The sequence below is a fragment of the Pagrus major genome, chromosome 9 (assembly GCF_040436345.1).
Source record: "Pagrus major chromosome 9, Pma_NU_1.0".
NCBI classification, from domain to species: domain Eukaryota; kingdom Metazoa; phylum Chordata; class Actinopteri; order Spariformes; family Sparidae; genus Pagrus; species Pagrus major.
In genome coordinates this window covers 32,929,993-32,948,970 of record NC_133223.1, presented here as the reverse complement: position 1 = coordinate 32,948,970, position 18,978 = coordinate 32,929,993, and the positions used below count along the sequence as shown (strand labels likewise).

The following is an 18,978-nucleotide window of genomic DNA, read 5'->3' as shown; positions in this document are numbered from 1 at the left end:
TTTTTTGGTAAGCTTTGAAAAAACTTTACTGGAATAATGCAAAAGATCAACAGATGAGTGTAAAATGTGACTTTATTGGTTGTGAATTCATGTTTGAGTTGTGTGATTATTACAGTATAAAAGATACAAAAATGTCATTAACTTGTTTGATTATGTTGCTTAAATACAGTTGCATATGTTTACTTTAAATAAGACTGTACGCTGAACATGACAATAAAATATGGAAAACATGACATGATACTGTGAAACACTGCTGCATTAATATACTGTCGTATAATGTATAACTGTCACAATGCAAACATGATTCTCAGGCTCAGCTGAAACATGTTAATGTGGGATAATGATCATATAAAAACAGGCAGAGAGAAACACATTTAAAGGTGCTTCTGTTTGATACGGGAATCTAAATATTATTATCTTAATTAATGTTTAGCGTGTCAATTATTTCTGCCAGAGTCATAAGTGACACGGTCAGATGCTGTTTTATCTGACTTATCTCAGAAACTAAAGATATTCAGTTTAGTTTCATACAAAACAAAGATAGAGAAGACGACAGGGCCACTGCTAAACATCTTTTTTGAGTTCTGACTGTTTTCTTTGGCTTTAATTTGGACTTTTAACTCAGAATATGAAGGTTAAAATTAAAAAATGTAGGATTAAACTCTTAAAATTGTGGGAATTGTGGGGGAAAAAGTCAGAATGCCCAAAAAAGTGTTTCCTGATGGTCCTAATCCACTTCTGTTCAAAGAAAATGGAACCAGATGCAAAAGATTTATCAAAATTAATCAACATATAAAAAATTGTTTGCCGTCGATTGGGCAGCAAGAAGTTTCAGCTCGTTACAAACCTCCAGCTGAGGAGAGTTAAAGGTGCATCGTGTGAGAATTTTAAATTCATTATCAACAACATGTAAAGAAATAACGGTTAAGGTGTCTTTGTTAGCATGCTAACCAGCTAGCAGCGGCCCAGTTACAATCCGATCCGACACAACACACGCCCACTGACAGAAACATTATCATCTATTCTGTATTTATTATTTTTTTTTATATAATTTCTCTCGGCCGTTACTTTTCTATTCTGTGACGTGACCCAGTTTCTCCCCTCGGATCAATAAAGCAGCTTATTTCTGATTCTAATTTCACAGTTAGCTTGTGACACTAAAATGTTTCCTCTAACTCTGTCGTGTCTTCACACAAAGAGTCCTTCAAATGTCCCTTTGAGGAAAGATGATCGACGTGAGTGACCGAGTGAAAGTGTGTAGGAGTCGGTTTGGACCGCGGCTAACTGAGCTAACGAGCTAACGGCAGGTGCTGTCAGCAGCAGTTAGCAGTTACTCTGGGATGACAGGTGGCCTATTCTCACATATTGCACCTTTAAGTCCGGACACAGAAAAGCACAGTTTTGAAAGCAGTGCAGTACTCATCATGTGGACCCTTTGGCAGACGATCATTTCTCCTAAACTGTTTTCACAGACTCAGTTTTCAGTGATGAAGGAGTTAAACAGTCAAACGTCATCGATCAGCAACGCTCAGAGCAACAGAAACAACTACATGTTGTGACGGCGACATCTGCTGCTCGGGCTGCGTCTGACGATTATTTTCATGATCCATGAATCTGCTGATTATCTTCAAGATTAATCAGCTATTTGTTTAAAACTTGTGAAAACGCTCATCATAATTTCCTCGAGCCCAAAAAGTGACGTCTTCAAACTGTCAAAACACAAAGACTCCTCATTCACTGTCAGAAACGACAAAGAAAAGCAGCAAAGAAGCTGAAACCAGCAACAATGTTTGAGGTTTTTGCTTCATCAATTAATAAAATGATTGGCAACTAAATTCTCTTTCAGTGGTCTCGTCATTACAGCTCTGATTTTCTGCTAAAGCGTGTAAAGAGTGATATATCGAACATGAGTGGCACAATAAAACGACAAAAACAGTCCAGTGATGTGAAGCACGAAGCTGTTAGTTAGTTTTGGCTGGATTCTGCATGAAATTACCAAAATTCCTGTAAATTAATGCCCTAAAATTCCCAGGAAGAAATCCCTGCATGTAAAGGAAGATTAAAGGAAGATGTTCCCTGATCAGAACCACACAGCCGGTCCAGAAGTTTGAGACCATCTCAACATATTTGTTTCACTACACATGATAAAATCAGCTCCACAGTTTGAGTGGAAGTCTTTGAAACATGTCCAACAATCTCAGAATATCTCAGAGCACTCGAGCTGGTATGGACTCCACGATCCCAGCCTGACAGTGTTCTTGGTCCCTTTTTTTGTCTTCAAGTAGCTCTGTGAACGCTCTGAGGTTTGTCTGGGCTCATCAGGTCTTACACAAACTTGTGGAGTCCAGGCCAGGTCGAGTGCACGCTACGGGCTGAAGGATTGATCGAATTTAAATCGACAACTTTAATATTGTGGTGTGGAAAGATGGCGTCCTCTGATCCAGCAGAGGAAATGTCTTATTGTTCTCCTATTTGTATTATTATTACTTTATTTTAAGTTAAGTCACAACTTTTATGACTGATTGTTGCAGCAATTCATTAGAAAATAGATCAGTTGATATTTTGATGGTATATAAATGTGGTAATGCTCCATCACATGTTTTAAATCGATTACAATCGATTTCTTTTAAAAAAGAAATTATAATAATCCCAAATCGAATCACAACATCAGTCAGAAAAATCACACTTTGTGAGGTCATTAAAGCAAAAGAGCGACAAACATAATCCTGAGATATTCTGAAATTCATTTTACAAAGATTCAACGTTTCACTCAAACTGTTAATATAATAATGTATAATGAAAAAACATTATTACATTAGAGACAAATGCAAAATAAAAGTATTTTGACGAGTGGTCTCTGACCCTCAGAACGTACAGCTGTGGTGTTTTCATGCTGCAGAGGAAGCACTGGCATCATACACATAAAGTAACACGATTCACAGTTTATGGCGGAGAGGAAAACAATGGGCCTCGTGCAGGAACACTGTTGTATTTTTATCCTAAAACGCTTGTAAACTGCTGTACAGAAGCTGCCTGTTCTCCTGTCGAGGGGCGGGTTTCATGAATCTGACACCCAGCAGGAAAAGTAAGAACGTCAGCAGAAGAATAAACATGTGGCAGCGAGTCGGCGCTCGTGTTTCTCTGAATCAAAGCGGTCGACAACGCGTCACGCTGACGGGTGAAGAGCGACCTGCAGCTGACGTGAAGCCTTTAATTTGCCGCGCTAGATCGCTAATGAAAATCTAAATCCAAATAAAAGCTGACGGGGCCCATCGCTCGAAACTGAAAACATTTTATCAGAGAGGAGAATATTACGAGCCTCCAGTGTCTCGACCCAATTAATGGAGATGAGTGCTGCCTCGTGCGCCGGCGGCTTCACAGTCGGTCTTTGTAACACTGGATTTTAACACATTACAAAATCATAAAAAACACAAAACTTGCAGCTGGAAAAACCTCCAAGACTTCTATTAAAAGTTCTGTAAGACACGTGGAGGTGGACGCCTCATATATCCACAGTCATCTTCTTCATCTTCATCTTCTTCTTCTTCCTCCTCTTCCTCTTCCTCTTCGTCAACAGAGCAGGATCTTAATGCAACTTCCTCCTCAGCGTCCTGTGTCTGTGCAGGCAGGATTGCAGAAGACTCAACATGTAATAATTCCTCCTCCTCCTCCTCCTCCTCATCATGTCTGCCAAAGGTTAATGTGAGGAGGTTAACATCCTGATCCCCCTCCTCGTCCTCCTCCTCCTCCTCCTCCTCCTCCTCTTTATCTGGCTCGATTCCTCCTCCAGTCAAACTGTCTGCAGGAGGATCTGAAACACACTCTGGCAGAAGCTCAGCGTGTGACGATGTGCGTGTCGGGGGGGCTGATGTTTGGTTTGAGGATGAGCTCGGCGTTGGTTCAGGCGCTGGAGATAAAGGAGCCGCCAAACACGATGAAGACGAAGAGGAGGAAGAGACGAGGTTAGTGCCCACCCGCAGTTTATAATCTCCTCCGCCGCTGCTCTCCGTCTCACTCTCCTCGTCGCTGTCCTCTGACAAAGTCTGTTTGCTCCCGGTCTCACCAGAAGAGGGCGGTGTTGCTTTAAGGTTCAGGAGGGACGACAGGGACGTGCTGCGTGGAGAGGCCACCAGAACCTCGTCCAGGTGGTAGATGGATGTCTGAGACACACAGACGGAGAGACAGAAAGAGGTTTAATGAGCAGCAGATGGTCAACAGACAGAAACAACAAACAGTCAGTAGGAAAATAAACTGAGACTGTCAGTGACTGAGTCCTTCATCAAACTTTATCACCACTCAGCATTTCCTGGTTATAATTCCTCAGATGTGACGTGTTGCTTCTGCTCTCTGTCAACAATTCAAATGCATCTCAACGTACGTCATCCGGCACCTATATAACTACACATGGCTTCTTTTTCATCATCTACATTTCCTTTTTAATTATAAATTCATGACAATAATCAGACTACAACAATCTAAGATATAAAAAACTGAACATTTTTAACACCAGGATCCATGTCTGCAGGTCATATTTATATATCAGTGTGTTGTAATCTATGAAGACATTATATTTTACATCGCAGCTCCACTTATTAAACGTGTCAAACACGCCCAAAATGTGACTCTGCTGTACACACCTCTCTCTGAGTTGGACGGCAGAGTTGGCTGCTGTTGTGAGTCAGAAGTTACACAGCATGTGTCTCGTCATGTTCTTAAAATCCGACGTGCACCAAAACTTCTGCTTTCAAAATGCTGGGTGAGTTTTTTATCACTTGCTGCTGATCTGAGCCTCCCTCCGACATATAATGTAGATGATACAATTCAGAGCATGAGAGCGACGTAACTTAACAACTTTATTGTTCAGCAATCGACAGAAGCTGTGATCTCTGGATTATGTTCTGTCTCTGCATCGATGCACGTCATATAATGGAGAAATGCCCACCCCTCTGCTAACTGAAGGTTTGCAACTCTTAATGCAACTTTCACCCACATCAACTTCTCATATTTGTGAAGCTGCAACCGAAACATTTTGGGGAATTTGTGCTTTCAAAATGACTTAAGAGTCCAGTGTCGAGGGTTCAGGGGGATCTTTTGGCAGAGAGACATTACTGTATAATCAGTACAGTGCAGTACTGAGTGCAGACCACGAACACCACCTCATGGTAACGCCGCTCCCTACAGGCAGTAACCAGCCCGGCAGGACAAAGAGCCCTGCCCCGCTGCAAAACTGCTCAGGAATGACCCGAGGATCGTGACTAAGAGCTCCAGGTATCGACCCTGCCTCGCATTCCTCAAATCCCAATCTTATTAAACATACGTGGGACGTGTCAGAACAAGTCTGACCCATGGAGGCCCGACCTCGCCGGCTAAGGGACTCAAGGGATCCAACACCAGAGGACACGTGTCCATACAGACATTACATTGTGCCGTCAGCATTTGCTTCAAAATGATACGTTAAAAAGCAAAAAAAAGTTATCCGTCACCAGTTTAAGCTGCAGAATAAATAACTTACAAATATTCATTAAATGTTGGTTCACGTCATCAGACTGGACGGCTGTCTGACCTGAACTTATCACACTGTGAACAGTTGTTCACATGAAGCTGTGTATCTTCTACATGTTATCAAGCAACAACATATTTCCCTCCAGTGGAAATGTTGCTGAATCATATTAAAGAAGGCGAGAGTCCACAGAGTGCTCGCTGCTCAGCGCTGTTTTGGAAAAGAAACCAACCAAAAGCCTGAAGTCCCCTCCCAAGAGTTACATTTAATTAATCGGCCACATACAGATCCTGTTTGAGGGGGAAGCCCCTCCACGTCTCGCTGTCACTCCGGCTGACTCGAGGCAGTCGATAACTGAACACGAAACCGCATCTTATTTCATAAAAAAGCGTGTTCAAATCCCCCTCGCATGAGACAATCAGCACAAATAATAAAAGGTTAACTGTAACTGACACCCACGCAGCCAACAGCTCCTCCATCCCAGCAGGCAGCAACCAGACAAAGACAGGGACTGAAATGAATTGAAGGTTTCAGAAGCTGCCAACTGATTAATGGTCTCAACCCCCTTTTTCCCCCCCGAGGTTCACAAGTTCAGAGCCACAACCCTTCAACACTTTCAAGTGTCAGCAGACTCATCATCAAAATTACTTTTACTCCTAATTTTATAAATCATCTTTTTTTCAAAATTATGACTTTTTACTCAGAGTTCTGGTTTCTTAGAAAGTCAGAATTCTGAAGAAAAAAGTGAGAATTTAAAAAAAAAAGTGAGAATTTTGATTTCAAACTCAGAATCCTGGTTCTGAGTGCGAAGAAGAAGTCTGAGAAAAAGTCAGAACTCAAAATATGTTTTACAGTTTCCCTAAATCCTCTCCCAAATGGATGAGATCAGTATCTCATGCCAAAAACATATTAATACTTTATATCTGTGTCTCGTCACCACGACTGTTTGTCCTGATGTTCTGACAAAACAGCAGAACTACTGATTCAAACAGTGACTCAGAACCAGCAGCTCAGCCCGTCTGGCTGCAGGACTGTTCCCATCAGACATCAGACACCCGTCTACATCACCCAGAATAATGCCGTGAAGTTCGGCTCTGGAATACAGAGGAGAAATCAGAGCTCTGCTGTTGTAGCTGAAGGTAAACCCGGTTTGCTTCGTGCACCCTGTTCTCGATGAATACAAACGATAACTGTGCTTTGTGGTTTTACAGAAAGCAGCGCTCGCTTGACTTTTTCTGAGTAAAGGAGCAGAAAGGAACTGCGAACGGAAACACACACTTGTTCTACACACAGACGTAGAGAGCAGCCTTCCTCTCTACTGACGGGTGAAGATGACGACCTGCAGGGAATAATGTGAGAAGTCGATTGTAATGTAATCAGATACATTTAGATATTTTTCCAAATGAAGAAGATGACTCTTGCATCGACACCACCACTTCCAGCTCAGCCAGGTCTTCTTCTCTTATCTCAGAAAACAAAGTGAGTGCATCAACCATGAACCATGAACCATCCTGCAGCAGAAGAAACAACGAGCAGCTTTCTGCCTTTGTCTTTTTTCTTCTGTCACCACAGATCGACCACAGCCATGGCACACTGGGGCTGTATGTAAAACAAGAGTGTGTGTTTCCGCCTGCAGTTCTTTCCTGTGACTTTACCTAGAAAAAGTCAAGCGCGAGCTGCTTTTCTGTCAAACCACAAAATAAAACAGAACGCTTATTGTGCCTATTAACCAACAACGGTAACACAAAGCGAACTGGATCCACTTTAAACTACTACAACAGAGCTCTGATTTAAAGTCTCACCTGATATCTTTTCTTTATGATGTAGTCATTTTGACTCGACACATCACACCACAGATGTCAGAAGTTGTGAGATGACAGAGATCCGAAACCACAGAAATTCTTATTCAAATGTTTTTGACTTTTTAAATGCAAAAAAAAAAAAAAACGAGACATACAAATGACGAGACCGCAGCTGAGAGAAGATGCAGAGAAAATGAAGACGATAACGATGAAATGATAAAATAAAAAGTCCAGGTTGTTACTCATAATGACACATAAAACACAGATCGTCATATGAAACTGCTGCCAGACTCTATAATCCTCCCTGGACGATCCCCTGGTCGAGTATTTCAGCTTCTCAAGCTTTAAATGTGCCCTCACATGACTGACCCTGCGCCCGCGGGTGGGAGGACCGGCTCAAATGAAACAAAAATAAGGCGTTTGGGCCAAAAGTGATGGCATCTGACTGGGCAACAGACACTGCCACCTCACCGGGGACCACACCAAGGAATGCAGTTTCAGCGTCAGGGCTGATGGCTCGTCTCGAATGCTGCAGCTGAGTGAGGGTGGAAGAAGTGCAGCAGTAAGGAGGGTAAAGCCTCGCTGTGCTTAAAATGAGTCCTGAGCCGACCTTCAGGGACTGTACTGTGTACTTTTTTAGGTAGATATAGATCATGTTGGTCGTTGTCTTTCACACTGACGCATTAAATATATTTATGAAGACATGAAACACTCTGGAGACTCTGGTTTTACTGATAACTTCTGTTTGATACGGTTTTTTCACAAGGAAAGTTGAATTAACTTGTTAAAAATTCCCAAAATTACATCTACACCTTCCAAAAATACATCTTCTTAAATCTGTTTGTGATCTCGGGGCTTCTGCAGACTTGGATTACAGCAGACGAGCTGTATGGAGACATTTTAGGGTTTTTTTGGTTGTTTTGTCACAGTTTTAAATCAAGTCTCCAGCTACTTCAGTTGTTTAGGAGAACGCTGCAACACCGAAATGTTTTGTGGACTACGAGACTTCACCTGACTTTCCGTCAGCATGGAGGGAGGAGATGATGACTGGATTGACATTTTTGGGGGGAACTTTATGACAAACACAGCAAATATTATAAGTGCAGAGATTCCCGTAATGACTGCTGACTAATTATTCATTTTCCATAAAAAGACAATAAAAAATGAAAATGGAAACTGTTTTTTTTAAAACCGCTAATGAACTCAGACTCATTACTGCTGCTTGTTGACGCCTACAGCGCAGAACACGACAACAATGAAAGTATGACTTACCAGGACGAGCGGCAGCGGCCTCCTCCTCAGACAGATGTAACCAGCAGAGAACAGCAGGGCCACGATGACCACAGCGATCATCACCAACGAACACAGCAGGGTGGAGATCAACGCGTCTGCAGAGAGGAGAGGAGGATAATGTCAACGCATGAACATGAGTTCATCTCAAAGCCTGAAACAGGAGTATCAGCACCATTGTTAGGACAAAAATACTAATAAATTAACTGAAAATGTAAAAATTTTCAAAATAAAGATGAATATGTGGACAAAAATACTCACAAATTAAATATAAATAAAATATAAATATAAATAAAGATGAATATGTGGCAGAGGCATATCACCACGTAAAAGTGACTTCATGTTATTTACTGATTTTGTATTGGTTTTATTTTATATCCTGTGACAATAAATGGTATTCTGATTCTGATTTAACGCTCCTGCTATTAATTAACATTTAGAAAGTTGATTTTTGACATTTGAGAACAGATTCTGAATCGTGGGAGATACATTTCTTAAAGTTTTGTGAATTGATTGTTTTACCCACCCCTTTTGGATTTATTCCCAATTTGCAGTGAAATTAAAGAAGGCAGTTACTAAGTTACATTATTAACATGTCAAAGGCAAAATCCATTGCAAGATATTACGAGAGACTTAAAACAAGGCCTGTAAAATGACGAGGTACTCGAGGAACACGACAGTCACAAACACAGAGATCAGTACCTGATTTAAAGCTGCTCGGGCTGAGGTAACAGGCGGGCCGGCTGTAGTTGGACTTGTTCCGCACGATGTCTGAGAAGCAGACGGAGACGCAGTACTCTTTGCCGGGGAGCACATACTCCAAAAACATCACTCTTCTCAGAGACTTGGTGTCCTTAAAAGACACAGAGACAACAGACGGATGTTAGACTGAGACACAACATGACAAACAGCTGCTGTCCTCCAGGTTACAGGAAGCATCCAGGGGCATTACAAACAACATTACAAGGTCAAACAGCCTCTATCACCGGTTATGGTTTCCGGTTTTGTTCCCCATATTCTCATATCTCTGCTCATTTGCAGGTTCATACTTTTATTTTGGGTGTTTACTAGAAAATGTTTAACCAATGCTCAGAAAACACATTTTTCTCACACCGTCTCGTCTGAACGCTGCGCTTTTGTGCCTGTCTGACGGGCTCTCTACATCACGAGACCTTTAAACGTGTTAATCGTGATGGCACAAGTGAATAAAACACCGTCTGTGAGTCCGTGTACAGTACCTTCTTTTTTTCCACACCGTCGTACTGGAGCCTGAGTTTGTAGTCCAGAGTATCATAAAACTCTCTGAGGTGCTCGACAGGAGACCGAAGGTCCACACACAGGTATCCATCGCAGGGCGTCACAGAGAGCGGCGGCAGGTCCAGGTGAGCTGGAAGACACGTCAGACAGAAGAAACGCTTCAGGTACATGAACTAAAATGTTAATGACGGCCATTACAAACATCTGGTGAAAGACATGAAGCAGTTTACTGAGGCGCATCTCTGCAGGTCTCAACAAGTTCAATTTAAAACTTATTTCACTTCCACACTTGCAAAAAAACAAACAAACCCTGAGGCTGATTGTTCCTTCATGTGTTGTGTGTTCTGAGCAGCCGCCTCTTTACACGCAGCTTCTCCCCGACCACAAAAACATCAGACCTCTTTGTAAATGGAGATACAACAAGCTGGAGCCTGTGTTGACATAAAGGCAACACCAGGCTCCGGGTTGGAAGCTGAACCAGTTCTTTAATTGTCTTGTTGACAGCAGACGGGAGGATGAAGACAACAGGTCCAATTTAAAGTGAATCCCTCTCCAGTATCTTCAACACGGAGCCACTTACTGTCTCTCATGGGCCGAAAATCATTGTAGGTGTCAGGTTTGGAGGTCCGTCCCTCCAGGTGGGCTGTGACTTCGGTTAAGTAGGTCTCATCTCGGTCAGAGAAGGCTGCTGTCAGGTTGCAGACCAGCGGGTGCCGGACACGCTGGCAGCTGGACACCGGCCGCAAGCTGGTTCCCCTGCAGGGGCAGAGAGGAGGGAGAGAAGGAGGCTTCAGAGGGGCAACGAGTCAAATTTCATCATTTTTACTTTTTATTTAATAATTTCAACTTCTTATCTCATAATTTAGATTTTTGCATCTTATTATTTTGATGTTTTAATCTCATGATGATGATTTTCTCTCATCATTTCAGCTATTTATGACTTTAGTCTCATCATTTTTTATTTCATCCTCAAAATTTTGACTTTTTAATCTCCTACTTATGTTTATCCCATAATTCTGACTGTTTACTTGTCATTTTAAAATTTAATCTCACAATTTCGACCTCTTAATCTCATAATTATGACTTTTAATCCCCAAATTATAATTCTTTAATCTCATAATTTTGACTTTTTCCTCAAAATTCTGACTTAATCTCCTAAATAAGACTTTTTATCCCATAATTACGACTGTTTTCTTATCACCTAAAAATGTTATGTCACAATTTTTTACTTTTTAATCTCTCATTTATGCCTTTTTCTGTCTTTCACAACATTTCACGTTTTCGCTCATATTTATGACTTTTTATCCCAAAATTTACTTTTTGATCTCATAATTCTGACTTTAATCACACAATTTCAACTTTGTATCTCTTATCTATGATTTTTAATCTCATAATTCTGCTTTACCGTGGGAATACTTGTTTGTTTTCATCTAAATTTCTCCTTATTGACTTTTTCTGTATGGAGACAGAATCTTTCAAGACAGAACCAGAACAGAAAACCCAGATCTGTGACATTCGGACGACATCTGATCCTTAATAATAATTATAATAACATCTGTATCATGTATTACATGGTGGTTCGTGCGTTAAACATTTAACATCGCTGCCTACAAACTCAGATGAAACCTACCGGTCTGTGCCCACAGTGACGCTGTAGTAAACTCCTGGGGGTGTCCCCGGTCCAGGTTCCCATTTCAGCAGATGAATGAAATGACTTGAGCTCAGGGTCAGGTTGACGGGCGGGGGGAGTTCACTCATAGCTGGAAAACAAACACACAACATGTTGAATCTAGTTGTTGGACTCTCCAGTGACGGTCACAGTATTTTCCACTAATGTTTATGTGACGTCGTGTGAGTCAGCTGCAAACTAAACGCTTAAAATCTGACCTGTGAGCTGCTCCTCATCTCAGCTTCAGACTACATCAGCTGCTACGAGCGTAACATACACACATCTTGAACTGAATTGTTTGAGGTCGAGTTGCATTGTGGGTAATGTAGTTCTAGACTTTCCGAATGTTATTGGACCGAATGGCTCAAAGTCTGATAGTCAAACAGACATTTCTCGAGGGTTGTGACGCTCAGAAATGTCTTTTTGGGCCTCAGTGCATCGTGTGATGATGTATTACATTACATTACACTTCCTGGAGGCGTGGATGTAAAGCCTGTAGTCCTAAAACCCAGAAATCAGCTGGCACGTCCTATTCCCTCCCCGACTATCGATTAAAGAGAGTCATTAAAATGTGCATCCCTAATCGCTACACCTCTCTGTTGTCAGGTTGTCTTCTGAGGCGGGGGAGGGCACCTTTTTTGGGATGTAGCTGTGGTGCAGGGGGGTTGTAACGACACCCACGAGACATCACCTGGCTGTGGACTCACCTGGCAGGACCTGAGGCAGCCACGTGAGCATCCAGATGAGAGCAGTCATGACCTCCAGAGCATCTCTGCTGCAGAGCCATCAGCCCAGGACTCTGCTGCTGCTTTCACTTTCCATATGAGCTGTGACATGACATTATGTTCACCATGATGTCTGATAAATGCTGTTATTATAACATTGTGTTATCTGATGGATGATGAGAGGGGATGAAACTTTACACTAGAGTTAATAAACAGTTACTTCTACTCACATTAAGGCACATTCCTGAACATCACTGTCATATTTTTCATATTTTAATGTCATTTCTCGTCTTACATGTTTCTTTATGATTATTTTTAGGCACCAAAACACCAAAAACAACACGACAAACTCCTTTTATGTGAGAAAAAAAAAGACCTGGCAACAAACTCGATTGTGATTCACTGCACCGATTCAGTTAGCTTAAAAAGACACACACTCCACTTTAACGTCACTTAAATGAGAAAACAGTGGCTAAATGACTGAGCTGTGACGGACAGATAAACGATATCTGACATTATTTCACCCGCAAACTTAAAAAGTATTCGTGTTTTCTCTTCAGACGCCTCCGGAAATCACCTCAGCTCACCGCTAGCTAAGCTAACGGGCTAGCTGTTAGCTCACAAGCTAGCAGAAGCTAACAAGACGTCTGAGTTCACAGCTACCTGTCGTGAGACGTGTCTCCGTGTTTGTCCTCTGAGTTCAGCCACAGGAGGAGACAGTGACGGTGAGGACACCACGGACCTGTAACTGTGAGGACACCACGGACCTGTAACTGTGAGGACACCACGGACCTGTAACTGTGAGGACTCCACGGACCCGCTGACTTGTGTTGACACACGTTAGACTACCGCTACTCTTGCTGCCTTCACGGACCGCCGGGAAAATTGTGTTCCCAATCCGACAGCGACGTGATTCATGGCACGATGACTGGCAGCGCTGTTAGAAAAGTACCTAAAAGTCGTACTCGAGTAAAAGTAACGAAATCGTGTTAAAATATTACTTTGGTAAAAGTGAAAGTCGAAAGTATCTGATGTTTAATGTACTTCAAGGATCTCATGTCTGGAGGACCGAAACTGCCAAAATAAAAATAGATGTAAAAAATGTAAATGAATTCAAAATGAAATAAATAAACAATTATGCACCAAAATCATTTTAAAATTGAATGTAGGCATTAATTATATTATAAAATGTGACATAAATTGATATCTGTTTTAATTAGCATCTGTATTTATTTGCTTCGTGTTAAAATATTACTTTGGTAAAAGTGAAAGTCTTATTCATATGAAAAGTCTTAAAGTATCTGATGTTTAATGTACGTCAAGGATCTCATGTCTGGAGGACCAGAACTGCCAAAATAAAAAAATTAAATAGATGTAAAAAATGTAACTTAATTAAAAATGAAGTAAATAAACAATTAAATGCACCAAAATCATTTTAAAATTAAATTTAGGCATTAATTAAATTATAAAATATAACATAAATTGATATCGCTCTGTTTTTCTCTGTGTCTATCTTCAATTTTGGTAGTTTTGTTCCTCCGTACTGTTGCAGCATGTAATCTGCAAAGTAACAAGTAACTTAAATTACAAAATAAATGTAGTGGCAGTAAAAAGTACAATATTTGCTGCCAAAAAACAGTGGAATCGAAGAATAAGGTAGCAGAAAATGGAAATACTCGAGTACAAATGCCTCAAAATTGTACCTAAGTCCAGTACTTGAGTAAATGTACTTAGTTACATTCCATAGCTGTTGATTGGATATGTAAAATAAAGACAAAATAACAATTCTTATAGGTTTTCGGCTACAGGCCGCTTTTATTTGCAGATCCAGCGGTAAAGAACACTTTTGTCTTCATGTAACTGAGTACATTTACGCAAGTACAATTTTCAGGTACTTTTATTTTACTTGAGTATTTCCGTTTTCTGCTACTTTACACTTAGATAGATAGATACTTCTTATGTTGGAGGAAAATATTCTACTTTTTAACTCCACTACAGTTATTTAATCAAAGCACATTACAAGTTTGTAAACACAGATTCCCATAATCGGAAAAATGATGAATTCCAGATCCAAAAATCAAATTATTACACAATTTTAATACTTAAGTACATTTAATATCAGATACTTTAAGACTTTCTGTCTTCACTTTCACTCAAGTTTGACTTTCTACGACACTAACATGGAGGAATGTGAACATTAGGAAGATGTTTTATTTAGGTAGAAATTTTAAATCGACTAATTTAACAACATAAAAACAAGACATACAATGAACTATAATCAGAATTTGAATCAGCTTTATTGACAGTGTGTAGCCTGCACATACAGGGAGTCTGACTCCTGTTTAAAGGTGTTCTCCGTGTACTTAAATAGGAAACAATTACATGATATAAATAGACAAAAAACAAGGACAACACATTTGAATGCAGATGCAAAAATATTGTATAACAAGAACAAGTAGTTGGAAATGCAGGCTGTTGTTACACAGTAACAAGTAAATATAAAAAACTATGTGCACTTTGGGGAATTTAAACTCAAGTTCTCTGATAAACATTTTGTGGCTCTAAGTTGGCTGCAGATCTAACTGGAATTTGTCCTGCAGTTCCTGAAGGCAGCACCTGAGGAGGATGCTGATAGGAAATCACGTGACCTCGTGGAAACACAGGAGTCAGGAATCTGTGCAGCTTCTTCACTTCAACTATCTGCTGTGTGGGAGGCATGCAAGCTACAACACGGAGGCTACAGCAGTCACATTACATTCATACATTTAAACTCTTAATATCAGGCCCCCAATCACTGTTATCGTAGCATGAAACCTACATAATTCACCAAGTCCAGTCGTAAACAACATACTACAACTAATGGTTATGTATTAAGTATAAAACAGGACACTAAACAACATGTGCACCAAAAAAACTCCAACTTTGGTCAAAGTTTTTCACCTGTGAGAAGTGCATCTATTCCCACTCTTGTGCATTGCATTGTGGGACAATAACGAGACAAAAATCCAGCGATTTGGTCACTCGTCCAGAGTTAAGACATGACATCACACATTAGCTGCTGTCATCATGCTGTATATGAAGGGTGGGGATGATGGGGAAGACTCACGTGTGTGGGACATGTGAGTAACTCGGGGTGGTTGTACGATTGCATAGAGTTTTAAAGGAACGGTTTACAGAAGAGGATTTGGGCCAGTGTGGGGGAAAAAAACCCCAAAAACCCCTTTTTTTTTGTTCTCAGAAATCTGACTTTGAACTTTGAAGTCAAAATTAAGAGTTTAAAGTCAGAATTCTGAGAAAAAAATAGCCTACGTACATTTTATTTTTTTCCCCAGTTGCTCTCATCCTCCTCTGGAACGTTTCCTTTTAGCTGCTTCAGTTTCAGAGTCCTGGTTTTGTGCCTGCTGGCTCACTGACAGTACAACAGTCAACATTAATGTTATTAATTATACATAAAAACGTCCTCCATAAAAAAATAATCCTATAAAACATTATTTCCATTGAACTGAGCATATTTACACTGAACGACGACTATGGCTAACATACACTATCCTTAAATATTTGGCTTTTTCAGGCTGTTCTGTATCATTAAAGTTTCACAGTTATCACTTGAATATCAACACGAACGCTCTTACAAAGTGTGTAACTGGACATGAATGTGGCGTCAGCTTGCTGGTTTAACTTTAAATAAGGTACATGGATATGCAAATATGTCAGCCAGGACAGAATAAACAAGATTAACAAGAATCGAGGGCTCAACGACGACCTTGACAATAAATATTTGAGACATCTCAGCATTATTATTTAGACACATTTTCATAATGCTGTTTGTTGACACTTAGAAAAATATCTTTCCTTTAAGAAATCAAACAATTAATCATTTTTTCCTGGAAATGTTTGTGCACCAAAAAGAAATTGGTGCAGATTAAAAAGATTATGGCACTGTACTGACTCACCAAAACACTAAAATCAGCCTCCTTTACTATCTTTAAATATTTCAGTTGGACTCTTCCTTTAATGAAGAAGGATTAATCAATGTTACTCATGTTCAGACCCGGTGTTAACATCGGTCCTGAGTGATCCGATCACAGGTGGAAAGCTCCAAGCGCAGGTGTGAATGACCCAAATCAACACCTTTGAGATCCGATTACTCAGACCACATTCAACTGACGTCCGTGAAACAAGAAGAATATTATTATTATTATTATATTAATGTTATATTATTCATGCCTTCTTGTAAATCCGTCATTAAATGTAAAAACATTAAGTTGTTTCAACTGATTTCACCATTTACACTAAATCTATGAAAGAAAACAATATTTTATTGATGGTAAACATGTAAAATTTTGTAAAAACAGTAAACAGTGACCATTATAGGCTTCTTTTTGGAGAAAGTCCCCAGACTCCCTTAACAAATCGCTCAATTTAGTGAGTTGCTGACTCAGGAGAAACTTTCTAAACTTTATGAAATGCTGATTATGACAAATTCTTAATTTTTTGGGCCGACTTGTAAATTCGGCAAATGTTCTACATGAAAATAATTCTTACTTTGTGTTTGTCTCAGAGATGTAAGTGTTTACTTTGAGCTTGTAATCAGAGCGCTCAGGACGGACGTTAATATTCGGTCTGAAAACGCACATCAGAGCAACATATCACGTGTGCCTCATATACCCAGAGAAGTCCTCCTCCTCCTCCTCGTCCTCCTCCTCCTCCTCCTCCTCATCCTCCTCCTCGTCCTCCTCTTGTGTCTCACCATCACAGGTTTTGAAACAGTCAGAAAATGTACGTTTGACTTCATAACCAGACCCTGTGAAGTCTTCCTGTGCAGGCAGCGTCACCGCCACCGCCGTCTGATGATCTACCTCAGTTTGTGAGTCTGTGGGCGCTCGAGGCTGCTGGCACAGTCTTAAAAGGTTCGTGAGAGAGTCTCTTGTATGCTCCTCCTCTTCCTCCTCTTCTTCCTCACGTACAGCCAGTGAGGCGAGGGTGATCGAGAACAGATCGATATTGCCTGAGCTGTGACGCACCTCCTCCTCCCCCTCCTCCTTCTGCTGCTCCTCCTCCACCTCCTCACCTGTGGCACATTCTCTGACTCCAGTCTCCTCAGGAATGAAAGAAACCTCTGCAGCTCCTTCAGCTTTGGCCTCGTCTGCATCCAGCCCCTCATGTACGACCTCTAACTCCGGTACCTCCACCTCCAGCGTCCTGCTCCCCGATGCGTTACCTGAGTCCTGGGAGGAGCTCTGATCTGAGGACAGATCTGTGGGCCTGTTCATGTAGACATTTAACCCTTCTTCTTCTTCTTCTTCCTCCTCCTCATCCTCCTCCTCGTCCTCGGAGTTAGCGTGCCTGCTGGCACGTCTGGGCGTTGTGGCATTGTTTTGCCTCCTCTGTTTCTCTGGGATAATGGTGATCTGGTCAGGGATGGTCATCTCTGGTGTGAGGGTGTAGCCTCCGCTCAGAGCCGCCTAGAGTGGTGGAGACGGAGAGAGACGACAGTGAGAGAGTGGACTGGATTTGTCAAGTCCAAGAAGAACTTCTCCTCTAAATACTTTAAGGTATCACACAGTCGAACTAATCAAATAATGGTGCTGGGAGAAGTGTAAGGCAGCAAATCTTCAGTGTGAATCTTCATGGCAACAGTATCTAATAAACAGCTGATGGCAACAGAAAGATGAAATTTCTCGAAAATTACATAATTTCCTTATTTTGGTTTCCTTACATAGGAGGCGTCACAGACAAAACAGACCAGTAAACTCAAGTATGGAGCTTAATAAACATCGTGTCACGACGAGAAACAAAGAAAGAGATCGTAATGATTCACTCCGTGAGTTGTGCAACCTGTGCTGGGAGGCGAACTTCAAAAATATATTCTGATACAGTTACTAATTCAGGCAGTAACGTAATCAAAGTATCACAATATCAAAGTAATGTAACCTGATTACTTTCCGTTTTGGGTGACCTCTACATCAAACATGCAAATCCAGAAATATCAATACGATTTTTTTTAATCTTGATAATTTAATTCAGTTTTGCTCACACCAGTGATCCTGTAATCCTGTTGGTAATCCACTTTTTACTGAATGTATCTGTAATCCCATTACATCTGTTTATCTGTAACTTTATCAGAGTAATCTAATTACTGATATTCAGCATTTTTCAGATTATTTAGAATCCGTGATTTTTCTGTCAGATTGCCAATAAATTAAGATAATAAAAAAAAAGGCCACAACAATATCTGATTGGTAACATGTAACATGATTAACAGCCCTTAAATACTGAATAATCTGAATCTGCAAAGTAAACAGTAACTATATTTATCAGATAAATGTGGTGGAGAGGAAGAACAAAGTGGCAGAAAATGTAGATACTCAAGTAAAGTGTCTGAAAACTGAACTCAGGAACAGAACTTGGGTTCATTCTGTGAGGGGATTTCCCAAATGTCCCTTTGTTATTCTTGCACATGAAACTTAACGAGTATAGAAGACGTGTTAAGAGTGAAAACATTGTGTCTGTGGGCCTCTCGTGGTTTATGTCATGTGACAGTTTTATGGTTGCAGAGCTTATGTGATAGAGAGGGTTGAAATACCGAGCATAGATAAGACAACAGACTCTTGTCCAAGGAGTCCAAGGAGTCCAAGGAGTCCAAGGAGTCCAAGGACTTCATTGTGAAGAGTAGTTTTGTGACCTTTCTGTGTGTGTGTTCTGACAATGGTTGATTGACAATGATGGGAGTGT

At 40.7% G+C, this 18,978-nt stretch overlaps 2 protein-coding genes across 2 annotated transcripts in view; both read right to left on the bottom strand.

Annotated features, from left to right (window-relative positions):
* Nucleotides 1–54: 54 nt before the first annotated feature.
* On the bottom strand, nt 55–13,144 carry LOC141002260 (uncharacterized). Its single transcript, XM_073473514.1, has 8 exons — nt 12,907–13,144; nt 12,226–12,345; nt 11,480–11,609; nt 10,430–10,605; nt 9,831–9,979; nt 9,295–9,445; nt 8,575–8,690; nt 55–4,160 (listed from the first exon to the last, which is right to left on the bottom strand). The coding sequence occupies exons 2-8, from the start codon at nt 12,272–12,274 to the stop codon at nt 3,468–3,470; spliced, it is 1,464 nt and encodes a 487-aa protein (XP_073329615.1). The 5' UTR covers nt 12,275–12,345; nt 12,907–13,144; the 3' UTR covers nt 55–3,467.
* Nucleotides 13,145–14,521: 1,377 nt separating this feature from the next.
* The window catches only part of crfb1 (cytokine receptor family member b1), a 13,161-nt gene continuing 8,704 nt past the window's right edge, over nt 14,522–18,978 (bottom strand). Inside the window, exon 8 of the mRNA XM_073474040.1 lies at nt 14,522–17,708. Within this exon, the coding sequence (XP_073330141.1) occupies nt 16,893–17,708 (816 nt within the window). The 3' untranslated portion in view covers nt 14,522–16,892. The remainder of the gene's footprint in view (nt 17,709–18,978) is intronic.